The sequence below is a fragment of the Bacillus rossius genome, chromosome 18 (genome assembly GCF_032445375.1).
Source record: "Bacillus rossius redtenbacheri isolate Brsri chromosome 18, Brsri_v3, whole genome shotgun sequence".
Classification (NCBI taxonomy): domain Eukaryota; kingdom Metazoa; phylum Arthropoda; class Insecta; order Phasmatodea; family Bacillidae; genus Bacillus; species Bacillus rossius.
In genome coordinates, this window is record NC_086345.1 from 13,529,070 (window position 1) to 13,551,956 (window position 22,887).

The following is a 22,887-nucleotide window of genomic DNA, read 5'->3' on the forward strand; positions in this document are numbered from 1 at the left end:
TTTCTTGCTTGCACCAACTCCAACACAAAATGGTGACTCCTGAGTGTAAACTATTTTGTGATCTGCAATTTGCTCTCGGTTGAATCTGTAATTTCAGTTCAATGTGAGTTTCATTTGTACGATAGTGGCTGAACGTCGAAGTCCCTGACCGTTGGATTGGTTGTAATGGTCGAGACGACAGAGCTATTTTTCGCTGCTCTCCACATTCACCCAACATAATTTTCTTCCTTTGGGGCTTTATAAAATATTGCGTCTACATTCCACCGCCACCTAATTATTTTCCAGAGTTGAGACACAGAACTGAAGAGGCTATTGCTTCCATTACTCCGGACGTGTTAACCCAAGTGTGGGAAGAATTGGACTCTAGGTTGTATGTGTGCCGTATAACTAAAGATGCACATATTTGGACATTTGTTAAGAAAAAAATAGGTTAGTTTACCTTCAATTTGATGTACGATTTGTTGTAAATAGTCTAAAAATTATAATATACCACTGAAACTGGGACATTCTTTTACAGACAGCCTGTACTCCAATTCAAGGGATCTGACCCTGTCATCGTGTCGATGTTGGAGGCTTGAGACCTCGTGGACATACGAGACCATGAGTTGTGTGACGCGATGCGGATCGAGCGGACGGAAAGCTTCAGTGCAGGGTGCAAACACCGGCCCATAGGCCTGTCATAATTTATAACTGCGACTTTTTTATGTACATAACTGTATAAAGAATTTGGTTCTTAAAAAAATTGTCTCGAATCTGTCCCTTGAATCTGAATCTCACACAGTCAAACCTGAATAGTGCAAACCCAAAGGGACCGCAATTTTTGTCACTTTGCAACAACGAGGTTTGTATTAACCAAAGCAATACAAAATTTTTTTTATCACAATTTGTGAATAATTTCTATATCCAATAGAAAAAAAAGTTTAAAAAAAAATGTATTATTTAGTCCGCCGGGGAATCGAACCCCCAGGTCACGGTGCTTCCTGACAGGATAAGAGCAGAGTCACGCCTCGTAAACGCCAGCTCGTCAGCTCACCACGCCGGGGTAGTCCGGGTTGTCTCGCTGCAGGCTGTGGATCTTCTTCTGCAGCTCGCGCGGCGGCAGGGCGGCGGGCTCGTTGTTCTGAATCAGGGCCGCCTGCTGGGAGATGAACAGGTCGGCCTGCCTCTTCGACCAGTACACCCTCTCGCTGCTGAAGCACCACGTCGACAACACAAGTTACCGTCAAAAATTTTTTTTGACTAGAGTAGGATTAGAAACCTAAACGTTTTGACTTTAGCTTGTTCACTAAATGCAAGAACACCCATCACCCGCAGCGGTCTTGGTTAATGACTCGGGATGAGCACAAGGAGAGCTAGCGAGAATGATTTTAGATATTTTTTTTTCGGGGAGGGCACCAAACTAGCTTTCGCTACCGACCAGTGATTTTGTGAGTCGACGGCCCCAGCTTGGCCCTCTAGGCTCGGTGGCTGAGGGTATGAAGTTGAAATACTGAAATACTCATACTGGCACAGTCAGGGGCGCAACAACAGAGGGGGGCAAGGGTATTTTGCCCCCCCTCTGAAACCTTGAAGTGGGGGCAAACGGGGGCAAAGAAAGTGCTGTGTAATAAATTTTTAGATAATAAAACTGCTTAATTACACCATTTTTCACCTTGAAATACAAATTTTCCCGGGGGAGGACCCCCGGACCCCCCACTTCAATAGGGGGAATCGATGATTCTTTATAAAAAGGTATTTTGCCCCCCCCCCCCCCCCCCTTTCGAAATTCAGTTGTTGTGCCCCTGGGCACAGTCCACACTATATACTGTGTGCCAACAAATACACACACACACACACACTTTTTAGAACCTTGACGTAAAATTTTCTTGTAACATTTTTCACGAAAAAGTGTGTTTTTTGAAGTAAGTACCATTTTGAAATAAAAAAAAAGTAGTCTTTTTTTTAACAATTTTATTTTTACCTGAATTTACTTTTCTACAGAATCGCCAGCAATGTTAAGGCACTTGTCGCATCGTACAGCCGGCTTTTGAATCCCATTCCCCTCGGGAATCCGCTGCCTGATTTAAGAACCACTGCAGCACGTCGGATAGCGACGAAAATTGCGAAATGTCCTATCTCTCTCGCTTTTCGTCAACTCTCAGCACCGAAATTTCAGTGATGACAGAATGTTCGCCCACGACGTTTCTCATCGTGAACACTTGCACGGCCATCTTTAAGAGCTATAACCCAATTTCGTAACACTCCATCGGTCGTCAGCTGCTTTCACGCCTCCAGCACTAAGAAAACGAACCCACAGCGCGTATTTCGCAGTCGGCGGGAGTCTCAGTCGGTGGAGGCATTTCAAATACTCACAAACAAGTGCAAACACCGTCAAATGTTTCTGCAATGGTGACAGTGGCTTGCCAACAGATGTAGATACGCATGCCAAATGCCGCACTGCGGAGGCCTAATTAAAAAAAAATGGTACAGTAAGTCCTCTATTTACGTCGTACCGATTTACGTCGTTTCGGATTAACGTCGCTAATGTTTGAGTACTCATGTTTCAATTTAAGTTGTCGCCGATTCACAATAATGTCGTTTACAATGACCGTAAATCTTTATTTTAACCAAAACACAGTATATAATTCGTTTATAATTCTTTATTTCCTTCGGTAGTTAATTTATGCTATGTAGCGTAAGCTACACGTTCACCGCCTTATCTTATCATACATCATGAGGGACGCTTCCTGCTCTCCGCTGCTTTATATTTCAATCAATAAAGGTAATAAAGCAGCTGGTTAAATAACCATTCTATAAAGCTGAGAAGTACTAGTTGGACTTGTTTCCCACGCTGTCGGTTGTCATTTGCTGATAAAATTGCCCGTTGTCACGTCTGTATGCCAGCGCTTCCGGCCGACCTTGGGCCGTGGCCGGCCGGTGGCATGAAACATGGCTCATTTTGCGTCGTTTCTATTTACGTCGCGGTTTTCAGGAACGTAACCCCGACGTAAACCGAGGACTTACTGTACTTACTCAAAAATCCATTTTTTTTCGGTTCCTCCTCGTATAAATGGGACTTACACACTTAACCAATAATTATGTGTATATTAGAGTCTGGTATGTTAAGGCTGAATTATATCACTGTTCTCTGAGCAAAAAAGCATTTTTCATAGATTTTTTCTTATTTTACACTTTCCCGCATTTTACTTCTTCAGACACACCCTTGAATAGTGTAAAAAAAAAAAAGGGTTCTATCATATTTGGCTGTGCCAGTCTATAACTAGCGTCTGTTTACATCGAATTATGCAGCCCAGCTCAGAATTTTGATGGTCCACACCGTATGAACATCAGTGATAATCAGATAACAGGACCTCAAATAAAATTAAAAAAAAAAAAAGCGTAGGCCTACAAATACATACCTATCTTTCTTTCGCTTCGCCGGGCCATCACGATTCCTCCCGGCGGGCATGCTCGATGCAGGAGTTTCCATGTGCGACTTGATCATGTTCGACTCTTCCAAAGTTACTGCTGTGTCGCCCATCGCGCAGGTTTCCGGCACATCGTCCAGCTTGGCTTGCAAGTAGTACGATTTGAACGAAGTGAACAAGGAAACCAGCTGGGAGAAGTTCAACTTGTCGAAATAAACCACGATACGGCGCAAATATATACCTGCAATCGCAAGCACAACGGGAATAATCGGACGGTCTCCGGGTAAAAGGTAACAAGTCACATTCTGGTGATTTTTAGTTTATTCCAGCAATAAACTCTTAAGTATACTTAGAATAGGTATGTAATGCATTTTTAATCATTGGCAACTATGTTGGTAAATATGTTAGTAAATAAAAGAATAATGCAAGAAAAATTTAAGTATTTAAATTCAATTTTTATCTAAGAGTTTTTTGTTTCTACTGCACAAAGTGAATTCTTGACTTGTTACCTTTTACCCGGAGACCGTCCAATTGGTACTTTTCACAAAAGTATGATCAACTGAAGTTAACAAGAATTCCTTAATAAAGATAATATGTAGCTATCTTATCCTTATTCAGAAGATTCCTGCTAATCCGGACTAGATGAGACCCGGTCCTGTCCAGAACCGAAAGTCCGGTTTAAACGGAATTTGCCTTAACCTTTCCAACCTATTCGTCCAATGAAGTGGGCCATTTACATCTCGATAACACACAAAGTTTATCAAACCTTGAATGTGAGGTTTAAGGTATACCTACATTCTAGTGGGAATGATACTTCATGGCTAGAGCCGAGATTTTATGGTGCTATAAAAAAGCAAATTTCATCATTAAAGAAAGTGGATGTTGTCTTTAACTTCATTAAAAATTAAAACACGGGTAGTAATAAGTAAAACATTGATCAACTGCTTCAATAATTCCTGTACAACAAACAATACATTGCTGAGAGTAAGTTAAACAAAAATATGCAACTATAACATTCAATAATCAAAAAATCAATATGCAATGTTAAAAGCTCAAAATATTTATACATGTACATATTCTTGTGAAGTTTCTGTATAAGTCTTTACCTACGTCTGTATGGTATCAGCTATATGCTGATTTCATTTATTATAGTTTGGAAAAAACATAGATGAAAATTTTTTGTATTTCATACATAACATTTTAGTTTTTTAAATAATAATCTAAACTTAAGATTTATGAAATTAATTTTGTATTTTAATAGCTAAAATGAGGTAATTGAGGTGAATTTTTCTCGATTTAGGTGTTATGCAGTGTTACTGACTTCCATTTCAGTGTTTGGCAGTGTATTGACTCAATTTTGCTGTTTTTATTTGTTATTGTTATTCACCATATATTCTTGCCTCAATTTATGGCTATGAAATATATATTTTTTATTTTACTTTTTTAAATTAATATTAGAAAACATATAGTTTTATTTTTAGACCTATTTAAATTTTAAATACAGGATTTCAGTGTTACCTTTTTTATTTTTATAAAAGCAGTTTTGTTATACCTACTCCACCAAAATAGAGGTAAAATCATTTGTGTTAAATTTGTCTAAAACAGATACACTCAGAACAATAAAATTACATTAGTGAGAATATGTTGTTTGAAAGTGATTCAATAAGAGATGCACAATATCACAAATTAAATTAATTTTTCTGAACAATGCACTTTGGTACAATTTTTTGTCAGGAAATAATGACAGTCCTTGAATTTCAAACTTTAAAAGATTACTTTTTTATGATTATAATTAAATTTTTGGTTAAATGCTACTTAATCATATGATTTAATGCACTTTTTCGAACATACGTCATTGTTGTTTTGCAATGTTTTTCATGGAAAAATTCCGAAAATCAAAAAAAAATAAAAATAAAAATATGAACGTCAAATTAATTTGGTTGATTAGACATTACAAATATTAAAGCTGAGAGTTCATTAATCTACATAGTTTAGGGAATTATAAAGGCGCCCAGGAATTATTTTTATTTATTCACTCACTAGCTGTACCGGCCTAGCGTTACTTGCTGTGGCTCATTCCGGTTAAACGGAAACGAAAGGAGAGAGCACACTTTTTTTTTCACGTAATTGCCAAAGAAGTTTCACTTTTATTACATGCCTTATTTTTTTAAATATTATATATATAAAAAAACACGTATACATTGTGCTAAAATTTCAATAGCAATAGGTAAAGAACTTTCGGAGATCAGCCATTTTTTACAAACGAACATATAAATTTATTTCAACGGAAGATGATTTGCAAGTCAAAGAATTTGATGACATTGCAGGGTATTATTTGCTGTGACAAGACAGGCGCGACAGCTGCGACGGTCACAGCCCCGGATGCACTCGCCTATGATGCTGGAGCGGTGGACCGTGGGGTTGATCTGCGACGGCTCGCTCATCAAGGTCCGCAGGCTCTGCGAGACGTCCAGCAGGCTGCTGATGCCCTCGTCGAACAGCCGGGCCATGCGGTCCTTGAAGTTGCGGACCGTCCTCAGCGACACGCCGTACCTCCCGCCGGTCACCTCCCGGTGCAGTTCCGACATCTCCATGTCAGGCGACTGAGGGGCCGGACAAACGACGACAACAACCTTCGCGTCACCACTAACCATCTACAGACAGTAAAGGCTCTCTTTATCCGGCATTTGCAGGAGGTATACGTAGAATTTGACTTCGGGCCAAGAGGAGAACGGGATAGATAGGGGTCGTCCATTAATGACGTGATGTTTTTTTTTTTTAGCAAACTTTTAATCCCCCCCCCTCCTCCCTCTAGTGATTTGTGGTGAGGTTTTAGAATACCCAAAACCTCCCCCCCCCCCCAAATCCACTCAATAAATCACGTGTATTTTTTTTGGTACAAAATATTTTTTAAAAATTTCAGAATATTATCTTTAAATATAGGTATAATCTGATTTAACTCTGGAAAATTAAGCACAGTGATGAAAATGTCCAGACACACATTAAGGTTGCAGGTTTTTTTCTCACTGGCATAAAAATAATAAAGGAAAGGCTTATATGTAATTCACGCATGTATTCGGCGCCAAAATCACAGTCTTACTGGCGACTGGCAAGCCGAGCCGGGCGGTTCCTGTTGCGGCGGGCGGGGATATTGTTGCCTGGCTACGGCGAGTCAAGGTCACGTGTCGCTTTTCGGTTTAGTAAAAATCGGGCAAAAAAATAAATACACGTGATATCTCTCTACACCCCCGATATATCGTGATTTTTCCCGACCCCCCCCCCCCTTCCTTTCGAGCCTCACGTGATTAATGGACGATCCCATATCTAGGATTTTGGGGGGCGGGAGGAGGGATATATATCCCTTCCCTCGTGTACACCGCCTTGGTTCTTGGTACCACTGTCGTAACTGCTTAAATTTTACCAGATTATCAAACATCAATAGTTTCAACAAGAATGCCAAATAAAATTAACATACACTACAATGATATCGAAAATAAGTTCTAATAAGCTAATCCATGGCACACACTGTATGCACACAGTTGTAATATTGTGCAAACTATGTCAACCACTAGAAAAAAACTATACAGTAATGAAAACTGACTGTCATAATAAAATGCTGAGGGATAAAAAGCTATCAGTGCAATGGTGTGACATGGTGTTCAACATCGGCAAACTCCCAAATCCACATGCAAAATTCTGAATATAAGCGACTGAATTGGTGCCCATCATGTTGGGATCATAGTAGTGCAACGCCGGGATGCGAAGGATGCAATGTGAAAGCTAAATATTGTGTCAATGTGAACTTGTGGTTTCCCACCGCACAATAAAGAAAGATAACCAATTAAATAAAAAAAAATGTTTCTCCCCATTACGTACACACTAAAAATACAACAGCCATGAATGTTTGTAGGTTTTTAATTAAACTGACATGTTTGAGATAATTAATATGTCTAGTACAAATTTAATATTAAGTTGTGTGTAAACATATTTCAGAGCTTGCATAGATAAATTTTTATAAAAAAAACCATTGACAATACACAAATAATAATTATTGTACCAGCAATAATCCACCAGCTTAACCATCTTTCGAAAACTGTTCCGACACTCTTCCCAGAATGGAAATAGAAAATATTTCTAATCAGGGAGAATGATGCTTCTTATGTCACTTCATCTCAGACGTGTTCGCACCCAACACATCCTGTCCATCAAGCAATTTTGATTCCAGAATTACAAAATGTGCCGAACCGAAGAACATCTGCATTATCAAAGTCAAACCACACAGACATGTAAATTCTGCAGTCAGTACGAAAACTGCATTCTGTTAAACATGCTATGGCTCATTATATAATATTTAAGAGTGTGTTTCTTAAAACTAGGAGTTGATTGATTTTTTTTTAGAACTTTAATTGAAATCAAAATGGAAGTAAAAACAATAAGGCAGGCTAGCCGGGAGAATAAAATCAAACACTCCAAAAACCACAGTACTAATAACTTTTAAGATAAATGCGGAAGAAAATAAACAAATTGATGAACATAACGACAGCTTATGTCCAAACAAGTTCACGTTAATTACTCAGATATTCATAAGATAAAACTGCAATGAAGTATTGTCTGTACATGGAACGTACACAATTTCTTAATAGTGGTAGATTTGACAGTGAGAAATAGATTATCAAGAAGGCCAAGCAACAATTTGTAAAATCTTTGTCTGTATGTCTCTTAATTAGTTAATGCATCAAGCAAAAAGTATCAAAAGGATTTTCATGAAATTTAGCACGATAAAAATACATGTTGGGACGTAACTTTTTGGACACTTTTCATCCTGAAGTTACATTGTTCCCGCAGGAGATGCACATATTTTGGTTTTTGTAAGCATCACGTAATTCCTAAATGTGCAAATATGTAGTTGGGCAATATTTGTTAAAAAAAATTTAAAATTCCGAAAATACTTTTATTCTATGCTTTTAAACATCCTCTTTTCATAAAACCCGGAGGAGATAAGAAATTACAAATACTTTAGGAGATATCGCCGTTCTTATTTTGCAATACAAGACCTGTGCAATCATTCGACCGCGGCAATTTTTTATTTTGCCCTGTGTTCGTGAATGCTTAATTAATTAAAATGGTCTATTAGGTTAGGTCAGTTATATTATAAATACTTTCAAACTAAGCGGACATTAAAAAAAAATATAAATTAATTTTAATGGTTGTTTAGTTTTAAAGTATTTATAATTTATATTACTAACTGACCTGACCTAACAAACCGGGACAAAGGATGTATTGTGATGAAAATTAAAAAATTCTATATCTCCTAAAGTATTTAAAATTTCTTATCTCCGCCGGGTTTAATGAAAAGAGGAAGTTAAAGAGCATAGAATAAAAGTATTTTCGGATTTAAAAATTTTTTTTAAACACATATCGCCCAACTCTATATTCACCCCTATATGTGCAAATGAAGTCGTTAGGCACAGCTCGCACATGAATACACTAGTCGTCCCGGTAACCAGCGCTGTGGCGAATGTACCTGAATGAGCTTCAACGCCAGCATGCAGAAGTCTCTCCTGTGTCGTGAGCTCATCACGGCGGGAGGGGAAGAATAACCCTCACCTCCCAGTGACACCGAGTTTTCTGCAAATAAGAGGTGGGGGAAAAAATTAAAACTAACACAAATACCTATGTTGGATTAAATTTACGGTATGGAACCTCATTCCAGCACTTACATTGTAATACTTTATTTACTTTCAGATCTTAATCAGCGTATATTTCCTACAGATTTGAAACTCGGCAGGGATTTTCTTTATATTACGTAGTCATCAACTGAGGATGGGATTTTTCTAAAATCAGCTACCAAAGTTGCTTGAAGGGGCATTTAAAAACCAAAATTTCATGTTTTTCAACAATGTATTCTACAAAATTTTGCGGGGGCATTATAGAACAAAATTTCCTGTTTTTCAAGTACCTGCACATATGTATGTTTATCAAGTATATGACATGAAACTCAGTGGTGATGTTCTGACATCGTCCGGGGCTACGCCCAGCTCGATATGCCATCACACCCCGCCACTCCACTCCTTCCCTGGCGTTTGAATCTCCCGCCGACATGTGTGTGTGTGTGTGTGTGCGTGTGAGGGCGCCGCGAACCACAGGAAGAGGGCGCAGTAGAATCAGTGCTTCGTACCCTTAAATTATTAGTAATTGGTTGTTTGTAATTCGCTTTCCTTTTTAAAAGCCCCTGTTATTTTTATAATATTTGTCATTTCAATAATTAACGTAAATTTTAAGTGTATTGATGACGTATCCTGCAGGCCGCCAGAGACGTAGACTTGCCGAGGCCATAATGCAAAACCGATCTTCACCTTTTATTGAGAACTGCATAATAAATTTCTAATGTAATTCTTATATTTTATAATTCTATGTAAGAGATTAAAGAATAGCTTTTAGGGTTTTCTTGAGTAAGCCTCGGCGCAATACGGCCCGAATAACGGTACCATCCGTTTTGGCGCGCTGCATCATTGCCTAGCCACCCCGACGGCCATTGCTCGCCCCAGTCGATCTCTAGCGCTCACTGAGGTAGGAAGCACGCCGCACTCCGGGGACTTCAACTTTGATATTCATCTGATCCGGTAATTCTGTCGACTAGTAAGTACTCTAAAACGCTTTCGTGTATCCCCGGGGCCTACCTCGGGAGCCGACTGTTTGATTAATATCTGTAACTCCGGTAACGGGACTTGAAACTTTCGCGAACAATCTAGCACGGCCACGTGGTGGCCGGCCTCACCTAAGCCTATTGCGCCGTAAGGCTTTTGACTGTTAAACGACGGGACTAGGAGTATGTAAAGAATTATCGTGCCGATGTGTGTGCAAGGCCAATAAAAACCCGAATCAGTATCTTGCGTTGTGATTGACCACGTGTGTGTTACCCGAGTACCTAGGGGCGTGTGGGACGCCTTGAGAGCCCACGGTAGGGATTAAAGCGTGCCCGACGCTGAGAGCGGGCTGTAGGTCTGGTTAATGCATAGGCAGTATTCGGGGGAAACGAGTCACGTCTCCACACGGGCGACGTCACGCCCTGGGATAGGAGTCTTGCCGGGTCCACGTGCCCCTACACGTGGTGGCGCCCATTAAATTACAGCCTAACATCTTAACAACAACCCCCGGCCACGTCAGTTCCTTACTTTACAAAGTCATGAAATGAGAATGAGAATGAGAATGAGGTTTCCCAAAACTTATCTCCCAATGGAGTTTTAGACTGGGCAATTTCAGGTACTTTTATATCAGCACGCGTGCGTGCGTGTATATTCACCTTTTAATTTTTTTTGTGTAAATTAAACAAAATCTTAAAATTTTCTGGTTGGCTTCAACCCTTGTAACAAAATATTTGACGTATGATCGGAGGTGGACAAACATATTAATTAATACAGTCAAGTTATGATCATTTTAATTGATGTTTTGACTTTTCCAAGTATAACATGGATTTAGATAGTTGTCATTTGTTTATTCCAGTTTTCCCAATTAAATTTCTCGTGATTGGCAGTCGGTGGAAGCCACGTAAGAGTAGTTGTGTTCAACAGCCTTGAGAAAGTTGAAGTTACTTGGACTATAGAATTACCGCCATGGTAAATGTTAAAAAAAGCAGCTCCTGGGAAATAGGCGAATAATAGATTAGTTTAATACATTAATATCATGCAAAATATATATATATATATTTTTCCTGTTCTTAGATTATATCTGAAACCTTAAACTTAATTTATTATTTACCTTTTTTCCAAGCGCACTACTTTTAAATTTTCCCACCCGCACCTACCAACTCGGGGCAACAACATGAGCAAGGTACTAGCCAATCACAGCCCAATAGCTGTCAGCTTCCCTACCCATACTTCTCACTTTGCAAAGGCCTCGATTCTTCTTTGATTGCATGGTATCGCCTACATACAGAAAAGAATCACTATCTTATTAACGAATTCGGTTTTTAACACTATCTTGTACTGAAGACCATTTCATCTACAGAATGTTAGATTCTGACACATGATAAATGTTTGTTATTCAAGAGATGGAAGGCATCAGTATCACTCCCAGTGTAAATGCAATTCTTTTTCAGTACTTCTCTAAGGTTTAACCTCTACAATATACAAAGTCAAATAAAGTAAATAAATAAAACTATTAAAAAACATTTGTAGTTTTATGAGGTTTATTTTATAAGGATTATACAGGAAGACAGTCCCCCTTTTAAGATCCATACATAACCTAAACGTTGAGACTTGTAATAGACCATTGCTTTACCTTTGGCTTTCAGGAGGCAGTACTCCTGAATAAAAATTGCGACCGATAATTTGTACGGAGTTACTGTCCCCCGGGTACATTTTGCAGAAACTGAAAAAAGCGGCACGTAAGTTTTTGAACTCGCTGCCATTCGAACCCGCTCATTTGTTGTTTATGACTAGATTGCCAAATATGATTTAACTACTTAAAACGCGTATAGGAAAACAAATGAACCTACTGCCATTCAACAACATGGATAAGCTGTTATTGAATACAGCTGAATATATCTTCGAAAATAACACAATGAAACCACTGTTTTCTATTTAAAGATTAGATTTAACATATTCCAGCAGTGTAATTTATGATACGGAAATGTAAACATCATGTAATGTTGGCTACATTGGTAGAGCTGGATAAATGGACGGCTGTATTTGTGCTATGAATTGACGTTGTTATTGGTGTAATTTTTATCGTATATTTTGTGGTTTAGTTGAAAACTTGGATGAATTAAAGGTTTTTGATTGATCACCTATAACATCAAAAGGACGGCTGTAATCGTGCTGTGAATTGACGTTGTTATTGGTGTCATTTTTATTGTATATTTCGTGGTTTAGTTGAAAACTTGGATGAATTAAAGGTTTTTGATTGATCACCTGTAACATCGAAATGCCGGAAAGTGAGTATGGACCCGGGTCGAACGCGGACGCGAGGGAAGAGCCCCCGTCCGTGCGGCTGACCAACGACGACTTCAGGAAGCTGCTGATGACCCCGAGGTCGTCTGTGCCGTCGACGCTGCCGACGGCCCCGGTCCGCGACGCGGCCCCGACGACCCCCGTCGCGGAGAGCGACGACCGCGCCGAGCGGCGCCGCAAGAAGAAGAGCTTCTACGCCAAGCTCAAGAAGCAGGAGGAGGACAAGATGGCGGAGCTGGCGAAGAAGTACCGGGACCGCGCCGGGGAGAGGCGGGACGGGGCCAACCCGGACTACCAGGCGGAGGACCCCTTGTCCGCGGCCAGCGGCTACCGCGCCGTCGCCCCGGACCTCAAGTCCGGCATGGACGCCGCGGAGAGGCGCCGCCAGATGATCCAGGAGTCCAAGTTCTTGGGCGGAGACATGGAGCACACCCACTTGGTCAAGGGCCTCGACTACGCCCTGCTGCAGAAGGTCCGGAGCGAGATCCAGGTGAAGGAGCTGGAGGAGGAGGAAGAGATGGAGAAGCTCGTCAAGACCAAGAAGGAGAAGAAGGACGAGGAGGACGAGATGCAGTTCAAGACGAAGACGGGGCGCAGCGTGTACCGGGCGGTGTTCCGGACCAAGCCGATCGAGAAGAACGAGCTGTTCGCCCCGGGCAGGATGGCGTACGTGGTGGACCTGGACGACGAGCTGGCGGACAGCGACATCCCGACGACGCTCATCAGGAGCCGGGCGGACGTGCCCAGCCTGGAGGCCACGGCCACGCTCACCACCAACGACATCGTCATCAACAAGCTGGCCCAGATCCTGTCGTACCTGCGGCAGGGCGGGCGCCACGGCAAGAGGGGCAGGCGCAAGGAGAAGGGCAAGCCGGACGCCAAGGGCAACAAGGTCACGGACGAGAGCATCTACGGGGAGATCGGGGACTACACCCCGTCCATGTCGCGGCAGGAGGGCCCCGAGAAGGAGAAGAGGCGGCCGTACTTCGAGAAGCCGGAGGAGGAGGCGACGTGGCCCGGCTCCAAGCCCAAGTCGCAGGACTCGCGCAAGGCGGAGCAGCCCGACAAGCCGCCCGAGAGGAAGTCCCTGGGCCTGGGCCAGAGCAGGGCCCAGCAGCTGCTGACGCGGCTGGCTGCGGAGCCGGAGGGCTACGCCGAGTGCTACCCGGGCCTGGAGGAGATGCAGGACGCCATAGAGGACAGCGACGACGAGGTGGACTACACCAAGATGGACCTGGGCAACAAGAAGGGGCCGATCGGGCGGTGGGACTTCGACACCCAGGAGGAGTACAGCGACTACATGAACAACAAGGAGGCCCTGCCCAAGGCCGCCTTCCAGTACGGCGTGAAGATGGCGGACGGCCGCCGCACCAGGAAGTACCACAAGGAGAAGAACGAGAAGGCGGAGCTCGACCGGGAGTGGCAGAAGATCCAGAACATCATTCAGAAGAGGAAGGCCCCAGAGTCGATGAATGATCTGGAATTTAAAAAGCCCAAGTATTAGGTTGACACTTAATGTTAAATTCTTCTGTGGTGTAGCCTACAGCAATGAAATTAAAGAATATTGAATTAATTGTGTATATGTACGTACTTTGTAAAAAGTAATTTTTTGTATGTGTTATGTTTGGTTATATAGATTACTTTCTCAAGATAATTTTTTTTTCCGCTCATATTTAGTGTTTATATATAAGATACAAATACAAATTTCGGTAAATATGTAGAGTAGCTGTATATGCAAAAAAAAAATGCTAAAAATTCTAAAATACTTTTATTCTATGCTCTTTCACTTCCTCTTTTCAAATCAACCGGCGGAGATAAGAAATTCCAAATACTTTAGGAGATATCGACTTTTTTAATTTTGAACATGTAGAGTAGCGGTATTTGCAAAAAAAAAAAAATTCTAAAAATCTGAAATTACTTTTATTATATGCTCTTTCACTTCCTCTTTTCATTAAAACCAGCGGAGATAAGAAATTCCAAATACTTTAGTAGATATAAAATTTTTAAATTTAGCAATACAACACCTGTACAACCATTCGAACGACACCATTTTTGTTATTTTGCTGTGTGTTCGTGAATGCGTAATAAATAAAATGGTTGATTAGGTCAGGTCAGTTACATTATGAATACTTTCAAACTAAGCGTACATTAAAAATAATTTGACTTAATTTCAATGGTTTAGTTTTAAAGTATTTATAATGTAACTGACCTGACCTAACAAACCCGGACAAATGATGAACATTAACAACTCACGTAAAAAATTTTTTGTTACTTATTACTTGCGCAACAATATCCAAATAAAAAATAAGACTAAAATTAGAAACGTTAAAAACTCACCTAAGTTGGAGGCGGGTACATTTCCTTTGCCATTAGAAGGAAATGATGTAGTCGTTCAGCTACGTCGCGATACCTCCGACGAAACATTAATAAATAAATAAATAAATAATCACGTATTGGTTCATTTGAATATAGGCCAATCACGGAACTGTCACGTGACAAAATTGTCCAATAAGAAACATAATAGATACTCGTAAACAAGAAACAATGGTAATCGCAGCATGAATACCCAGGTATTGTGATGAAAATTAAAATATTCGATATCTCCTAAAGTATTTGGAATTTCTTATCTGCGCCGATTGATTTGAAAAGAGGAAGTGAAAGAGCATAGAATAAAAGTATTTTCGGATTTTTAGCATTTTTTTTCGCATATACCGCGACTCTACATATTTACCCAAATTTCATATACGTGCACACTATAACAATTCAACCAAACATCCACAAGTATTATCAAATTATTATTGTTTTGTGTTTATGCTATGGGATATTGTGTTCATATGCAAGTCCTACATTCAGAAATACCTTTTTTTTAATCTGATCTCGAAAAATCAATGTGTGTTAAACCAAATATGGTCTTAACCAATTCCTAACCAAATCAAGCTAATTTCTTATCAATAATTTCTTAGCAATTTCTAAATTTTATCGAGTCATTGTTTTCTCCTATATAGCCTATTTAACTTGGATTATGTATTTTTTTAATATAATTTGCTGGTCTTTAAAATCTTCATTAAACTGTAGCTATTGTAAAATAATCATTGATTATTATTAGAAATATTTTTTTGCAAAGTTAGTGAGGTTATTCAGAAATAAAGAAATATTCAGATAATTTCCAATTTAACAGAATATAATTAAAATTTTGAAAATATTGTTTTTGAGTACTACAGGATGTCCATAAAATAATTTTCAAGTTTTAATGGTGTGTTATAACTAGAGACCAAAAAAATTTGCGGTTTCAATGGCCTTCAGGATAGACTGCACATTCCCCTGTACACTCGGGCAAATAACGCCTGTTCATTGGATGCTGACTTGTAAGTCGTCTCAGCTAGTTTGTCTGTGATTCGATCCTTCTTTGGTTGAGGCTTTACAATTAGTTGAACATAGACACCATCTTTTGTGTAAAGCCCCAAAGGAAAAAATTTGGCGTTATGTCAAGTGAACAAGGAGGCCAGCGAAAAAGAATAGACCATTATGACCAATCCAACGGTCAAGGATTTCAACACCCCTTTTTTGATCAAAGAGATTCCAACGGCTCCATACTGTTGCCAAATAAAGTTTGCAGGTTCACCATTTACTAATTTGGGAAAGAGACATTCTTTCATGCTGCAAGCTATAAAACCAAAGTATTTGTGCACGTGCTTTTATGCAGTTAAGTGTTTTAAATGTGGCTGACATGACCTAGCAAATTGTTCACGACAATTTACAGTAGGTATTTTTAATGTATCTGACATAACAACCAATCATTTATACCATTTTACGATATTTTAAATGTAGTTAACCGAACCCAAACAACTGTTCAAAATGGTAAAAATAGTCTGTTAAAATACTTAACACTGCAATGCCATTTTATGTTATAAATTTTAGTGAGGAACTTAAAGATACTATTTCCAGAATCACAGAGGATCTACTTGATGCAATAATCTAATGAATAAACTGAACCAAACCGATATAAGTGACCAGTGCTTATCATACAAACCTATAAATTACCACACAGCATCAAAAAGTAATTAAGATTTTAAGAAGGGAATATAATGACATTCGCTCGACTAAAACTACAAATAATGAATTTGTTTCTTCGTGAAATTTCTTTTTTTTAATTGGTCACTATAATATCTTTTCTTCGTACTTAAGGGTGTGATGTCAGCTTAGGGACACTTGCAAGGTGAATTCAAACACAGTTCTTTGTCTTTAAATTTTCCAAAAAATGCTTTTCTTTAAACTAATAGCCATGTTTGGTACTTGGCCAGATAAATAGGTTATTACCAGGTTAAGGCATCCTGGTAAAAATCAAAGTTTCTCACACACCATTCTGCCTTTTTACAAAAATATACATAAACAATTTATTGTAAAACTGTATTGTACCTCTGTTTTATATTAAAGGTGAACCATGTCATTAAGTTATGAAAAAAAATGTGCTGTCTTAATTGTCTACTAAATATAAAAGCACTGCCCTTTATTAAAAAAAAGTTATTAAAAAATTGTATTTCAATGACAGCTTAAAATGTTTCATTTATGGTACACGGTACCTTTCAAGAATGTTACTCATTAAAATGTATAAAAAAAATTTGTGCCAAGGTTTACAGCAATGAGAAGCAGTTTTTGAAAATTTTCAGGAGTCTGTTAACTTTAATACAGGTCAAATGTAAAGTGATTGCGTACTAGCTGTATGTTGATAACATACTTACTATATAGTGTGTGTAAATTATGTTACTACTTAAATTGAAATTAAAATTTTTAAAAATGTGACTTTTGTATTTTTTGCTTAACCATCATCAGTCATTCTCATACAAAAAAAAAATACACTCTTAAATATATTTTTGTTTTTAATGGTTTTTAATTTTACAAAATACTAAGTTAAAAAGGGTAATCAACAGATAACCGTCAAAATTCCTTTGGTAAGGTGTATAAAAATAATGTCAGGAAAGCGGAACAAACAAGAACTAGTGTTTTACATTTCTTTGATTGGTATTAGTTTTCTATTTGTAGTTTAGTTAAAATAACATAGTGGAGTGAGTATTTTTAAACAAATATATTAACACCACCTTAGCAAGGAATTAGCATTAAAATTCACCTTAGCCAAAAAAAATTTTACTTTCCAGTAAAAAGAGATGAGTTCTCATATTGACTTTAGCTTGTAACATGGCAAAGTATTGGTGATGGTGATATAGTTAGCTTTGACTTATTCAGCATGTACAATTTGTTTATAAACAATGGAGAAATTTTTATTTGTATTTTCTTTTAATTTAACTTTGGTTATATGATTCTATGGTTTTATTGCACAAGATTCCAAGAGATTGTTCTGTTGATTTATAGGAAAATGTGTTAAGATGACTCAGGTTTGTGGGTTAAATATAATAGGATATTTATTTCTCACTTTCATATTGTAATACAAATTTTATTTCTTTGTGTTTTGAGCTTCTGACAAAGTTGTACTCTTACATTGCTAGTCATCACTGTGTGTGCAATGATTTGACCACCTATGCAGTTTGGTTATGATTTTCTGTTAGTCCAGGATGCAAAGCATCAGGGAAAATGGGAATAAATAAAAAAAAATGAATGGAAAATCAGAGAATTTGAAATTTTGAAAGAAAAATAATCGAGGAAAACAGTGTGGGAAATGTTTGTGTCAGGCTGTGGAATTTAAATGAAATAATTCGACAGATGCTAATACCCATTCCTTTGTCATGCTAATTGTATCTTGGGTCAGTCTTTGTTGCAATGCTGGTGTGCCAAGAATGGTGAATTGTAAAGGTCACGACTGTTTTTTATTTTACTGTATTTTGGATTAATATGTCTTGTACTCTCGTGAAGCGTGGAAAAAAATATTTCACTCTATGTAAATAGTTGAGGAACTATACCTCTCAAATTATATGGAAGTTATTTTTGAAAATGTTTTAGCTTTCTTACGAAAATTGGCATTTTGCTGTAAATACTAAACCAATTCTTATTATTTACAACTTTGCTTATACATAGGTATATAAAATGACCATGTAATATAAAATAAAAAAGTTGTAAGAACATTTTTTTTTAAATGTTGTGAAAAAGTCCTGAAACTTGTTCACCTTGTGTTTGTAGACACACTGTAATCATGCAATCCCACGAAAGTCTACTCCTATGTACACACAAAGCTATGTCCTAACCATGTCGAGACAGAATTTGTTTAGTACCGAAGCTTTATTGCAAGCTTTAGCAAAAAAAAAAATGTTTGAAATGATAGTATGGCGGAACCGATTCCCCCTTGAAAATGCTGCCTCTTATATATTCCAGCTGCTCGAACTTCGTAAAAAGCTGTCTGTCGAGAAAGAAATGTTATAATCGTTACGTCATCTTATCACTGGCTGAGAGAGCATTATGTATTCTTATTTTGCAGGGAAGTTCTATCCCTCGTGGCGTATACGTGATTTTGTGTGTGGAGTTCCTGGCGAGGTATTCAATAGCTGGGCTGAGAGGTATGTGTTGGTCAATTGAAGTTTTTAGCTAGTGTTTTGTTATTTTAATTGTTTTATCTCAGGGACGGATCTTTGGGTTCGGGGGGGGGGGGGGGGGGGATGCAGTCTGACCTAGGTGCTAGGTGGGACGACAGATTTTTTTTACTACATAAAGTGTGAAAAAAAAAACTGAATACAAAAAAAAATAATTATACAATATCTACTAATAAACTGGAACCTCGCTAGTCCAAACTAATTGGGACTGAGACCAGTTTGGCCTGGCGAATATTTGGATATTACCAGGGGGTTCATTCACTGTTGAATCTTTTTAAGCCTAAATAGGGCAGATATTAATAAAATTTTCATTCCAGAAAAAAAAAACATTTCATTACATTGTACTGTATACCCATGTGTGTTGTGCAAATAACAGTTCGATACAGTATTAATTAATATTGTATGTTATGCGTAAGAAACATCTGTAAGTAAATGTAATTGCTTCATTGTTCACTTATCTGTAAAATATACTATGTGTTAAAAAAATTATTGTATCTGAGTGTGTCTTTGATATTAACTCAGTTCAGCATATTTGTAATTTTAAATTTTGGTTTTCGGATTATCTGGGTTTTTGGACTAGCGGGGTTCGAACTAGTTAAGTTCAACTGTATTTGAATTTTCATGTGCTTATTATTAATTATCATGTATTTTCTACGGAGATGTTCATTACTCAGTTTGTAGCAGTGGCAGGTAAAGAAAAAACTCAAGGAGGGGGGGGGGGGGGGGGAGAAGTGGGCTAAAAGACATCTTGAGCTATGGGTGTAATAACAAATAACGCATGCAAAAGTAAAGTCAAATTCTGTGTTAGCATAGGCAAGTTTAAACAATTGTAATGTTTATGTAGACGTTACTTTTTTTTTACAGTATTAACTTTTAATATTTTTTTGTAAGAATAATTATAAGTTATATATGTGATATATTTCGAACAATAAGCATGTCTAGAACAGAACTACTCGGGAAAAACAAATATAAATTGGCAAATTTTCGTGTGTTTGAAGCTTGTGCCATCACTAAATGTAAAAATGTGTTACTAATGTAAGCGATGCAAGATTAAACAATATAATATTAATTTTATTTCCACTCCTTTTTTACGGTACAAAATTCATTCAAAATAAATTACATTAAATGAATTTAACCATGGTAAAATATTAAATTTTTTTTTGTAATTTGAGTTAAAATTTGTTAGTAGCTGTTCGATTTTGTGTTTTTAGTTACGTTTCGGTGCTAAATGTTGTATTAAGTTGCATTTAGGTGATGCGTGTTGCATTGGCACGCTTTGCGGTGTTATTTCAGTTTTATCGCAATTTGGGCGTAATTATGTTCCTGCTGACCTGGGGTGGTTGTAGTCCCGAAAGTGCCGGGTTAAAGGCCTTTCTGCATACATCGTGTATGCCAGTAGCGTAGCCAGGATTTGTGTATGGGGGGAGGGGGGTTAAAAAGCATGATCTCCCCCCTATTAAAGCGGGGGGTCCGGGGGTCCTCCCCCGGAAAAATTTGGATTTTAAGGTATAAAATAGTGCTATTTGAGCAGTTTTCGGTACTTAACTTTTAATATTGTAATGGTAAAAATATTAATTTTTACTAAAAAAATTGTTTTGAGTGATGAAGTAAGAAATTAACTAAAGATATTTTAATCAATCCAAGTGCCTTGTCCACGTCCCACTCGAAATCATAAATCATGCTCGAAGCTCGACAGTACAAAAAAAAAAAAGGAATGAAAATGGTTTGGGTTTTCAGCAGAACTGGCCTATTCCTGGGAAACAATTACAGCTTCGGCTTGAAGAGTTACCCAGTCACCACCTGCTTATAATTACCCGCGCTGGTCAAATACGATAGGTGTTAAGATATTTGAAAGCTTGGGACCCGTCATGGCGTCATTAACCTCGTGGCTTCTGCTCGTGACAGGGGTAGGGGAAGGGAAGGAGAATCGGTAGGGGGCTCGCTTACTGCCGGTGATCGCATTAGACACCTAGGCTTTTTAGCTAACCTGCTTTCAGATAAGAAAAAAAAAAAATAGGGGCTAAGGGGGAGGGGGGGGTTAGAACCCATAACCCCCCCCCCCCCCCCCCCGGCTACGCCCCTGGCGTGCGCGCAGCGGGAGAGTCCCCTGTGTCTGGCAGCGGTCTTGGCGTTGTACCTGGAGAACGCGCTGCTGCTCCCGGAGTGGCTGTCCGTGACAGTGTACCACGGCTTCACGGCGGCGGGCTGCGTCGCGCCCCTGCTGGGGGCCTGCCTGGCCGACGGCGTCCTGGGGAGGTTCAGGTGCGCACCAGGCTCGTCCGCTCCTGCCTCCTCTTCTCGAGCGTCGTGGACATTCCCGATCGCACGGGGGGAATAAGTCGGGTATGCGGCGGGGGAGGAGGAGACGGCAGGCGAGAGGTAGAAATGATGCCAGCATACTTGCACGCTTGCATGTTTGCACACTTGCATGTTTGCACACTTGCATGTTTGCATACTTGCACGTTTGTACACTTGCGTACTTGTGTACTTACACACTTGCATACTTGCACACTTGTGTACTTACACACTCACATACTTGCATACTTACACACTTGCATACTTGCACACTTGCACATTTGTGTACTTGCACACTTGCATGTTTACACACTTGCACAATAGCATTTTTTTTTGAGCTGCACTCTAAGCCAAAGAGAATTTTGTGTCCTATACCTAACAAGATGATAATCAAGAAGTTTCTCTTCTGTCGCACAAGGACTCCACGTACACTTATTAATTAATTTATTTATTTTTTTTTTTTTTCATTTCAATCAAATATCACAATATCCGCGAATATAGAATATTTTTCTAACTGAATTTTAACATACTGTGAAAAAATTTTTCCAACACACTTCACACATGTTACCTAAATCACAGTAAAATAAAAAAGAGGAAACAGAAGGAAATGAACGAAAACTAAAAAACATTCCTCAAACCAGTAAAATTTTAAGTTTGAAATTTTTTTTTTGTATAACTGATTATGTACATAAAATAATCACAGATTTTTTTAAAATATAAAAACGTGTGAATAGTGTTGCATAAAACAAATCTATGTTTCTTGATGAATCATCTTGGTCTCATACATGTAACTTATATTTTAAATAACTTTTTTTTGCAAATGAGTCCCACATGGTGTAAAGCCATCCATTGGTGAAAAATAATTAAGATATATTTATATAATGTATATACAATATTTTTCACGCACTCACAGCACACTAGCACTTCCCTAGCTGTGATACGAGGTTTGTTTGACTAGAGGTCTCTCGTGCTCCTTGGGAGTTGAAAGAGTTGGGAGCAAGTTGACCTGAGGGCAAAAAGAGTCGGTAACTTTTAATACACGAAGAAAACGCTATTTGTTGTGAAACAATGATGGCGAAAAATATAGCAGACATCGTGAGAAATTTGTTTGGAAATGAAGATTCATCTGAAGATAAAGCTGCTATTGATTTACCATATATTGGACTACAAATTATTAGAGAGCTTGTTGAAGGTAAAAAATATAAATATTGCTTTTTGACTTTAAACCGCCTGTGGTATGCATAAGCTAACCTGTACTAGGAAACGATTGCAAATCTTGTGATTGTAAAATATAGGACGCCAAATAAGTTATATTGTAATGTTTTTCCGCTTCAATGTCGTCATCTATTAAAATATTACCGTCATCACCAAATGTAGTTTGATAACATATTGACTCCATCGTCAAAGTCGCGCCAAAACAACCAGCAGACGACTTGCCCTCGCAACTCTTCCTCGAGAGGAGGAGCATCGAGAGCATGACCTGAGTGACCTGAGAGCAACTTGCCCCCGCGAGTAGAACGACCATCCGCCAAACTGCTTCCGGAAAAGAGCGCCCCGAGAGTTGACAGGTCAAAAAGAGACCTCGAGTCAAACAAACCTACGGTATGTTGAAGCGGTAGCGGCATACACAACAAGGTGTGCAGATGGTGATGGTGCAAAGAAAGTCGCTGCAGGTGTGTCATAACACCATGGTCACAA

The 22,887-nt window shown here is 38.8% G+C and overlaps 3 protein-coding genes across 3 annotated transcripts in view; 2 read left to right on the forward strand and 1 right to left on the reverse strand.

The window, feature by feature from the left end:
- Positions 1-11,934, reverse strand: part of LOC134541207 (anaphase-promoting complex subunit 5) — a 44,466-nt gene extending 32,532 nt beyond the window's left edge. The window contains exons 1-5 of the mRNA XM_063384456.1: positions 11,688-11,934; positions 8,932-9,035; positions 5,800-6,010; positions 3,399-3,648; positions 1,034-1,190 (exon numbers count right to left, since the gene is read on the reverse strand). Of these exons, the coding sequence (XP_063240526.1) occupies positions 1,034-1,190; positions 3,399-3,648; positions 5,800-6,010; positions 8,932-9,035; positions 11,688-11,817 (852 nt within the window). The 5' untranslated portion in view covers positions 11,818-11,934. The remainder of the gene's footprint in view (positions 1-1,033; positions 1,191-3,398; positions 3,649-5,799; positions 6,011-8,931; positions 9,036-11,687) is intronic.
- LOC134541208 (protein Red) lies at positions 11,668-13,931 on the forward strand. Its single transcript, XM_063384457.1, has one exon. The coding sequence runs from the start codon at positions 12,333-12,335 to the stop codon at positions 13,860-13,862; it is 1,530 nt and encodes a 509-aa protein (XP_063240527.1). The 5' UTR covers positions 11,668-12,332; the 3' UTR covers positions 13,863-13,931.
- A 5,622-nt stretch (positions 13,932-19,553) lies between these two features.
- LOC134541376 (peptide transporter family 1-like) overlaps positions 19,554-22,887 on the forward strand; it is a 39,997-nt gene continuing 36,663 nt past the window's right edge. The window contains exons 1-2 of the mRNA XM_063384800.1: positions 19,554-19,584; positions 21,015-21,156. Coding sequence (XP_063240870.1) covers positions 19,554-19,584; positions 21,015-21,156 — 173 coding nt within the window. The remainder of the gene's footprint in view (positions 19,585-21,014; positions 21,157-22,887) is intronic.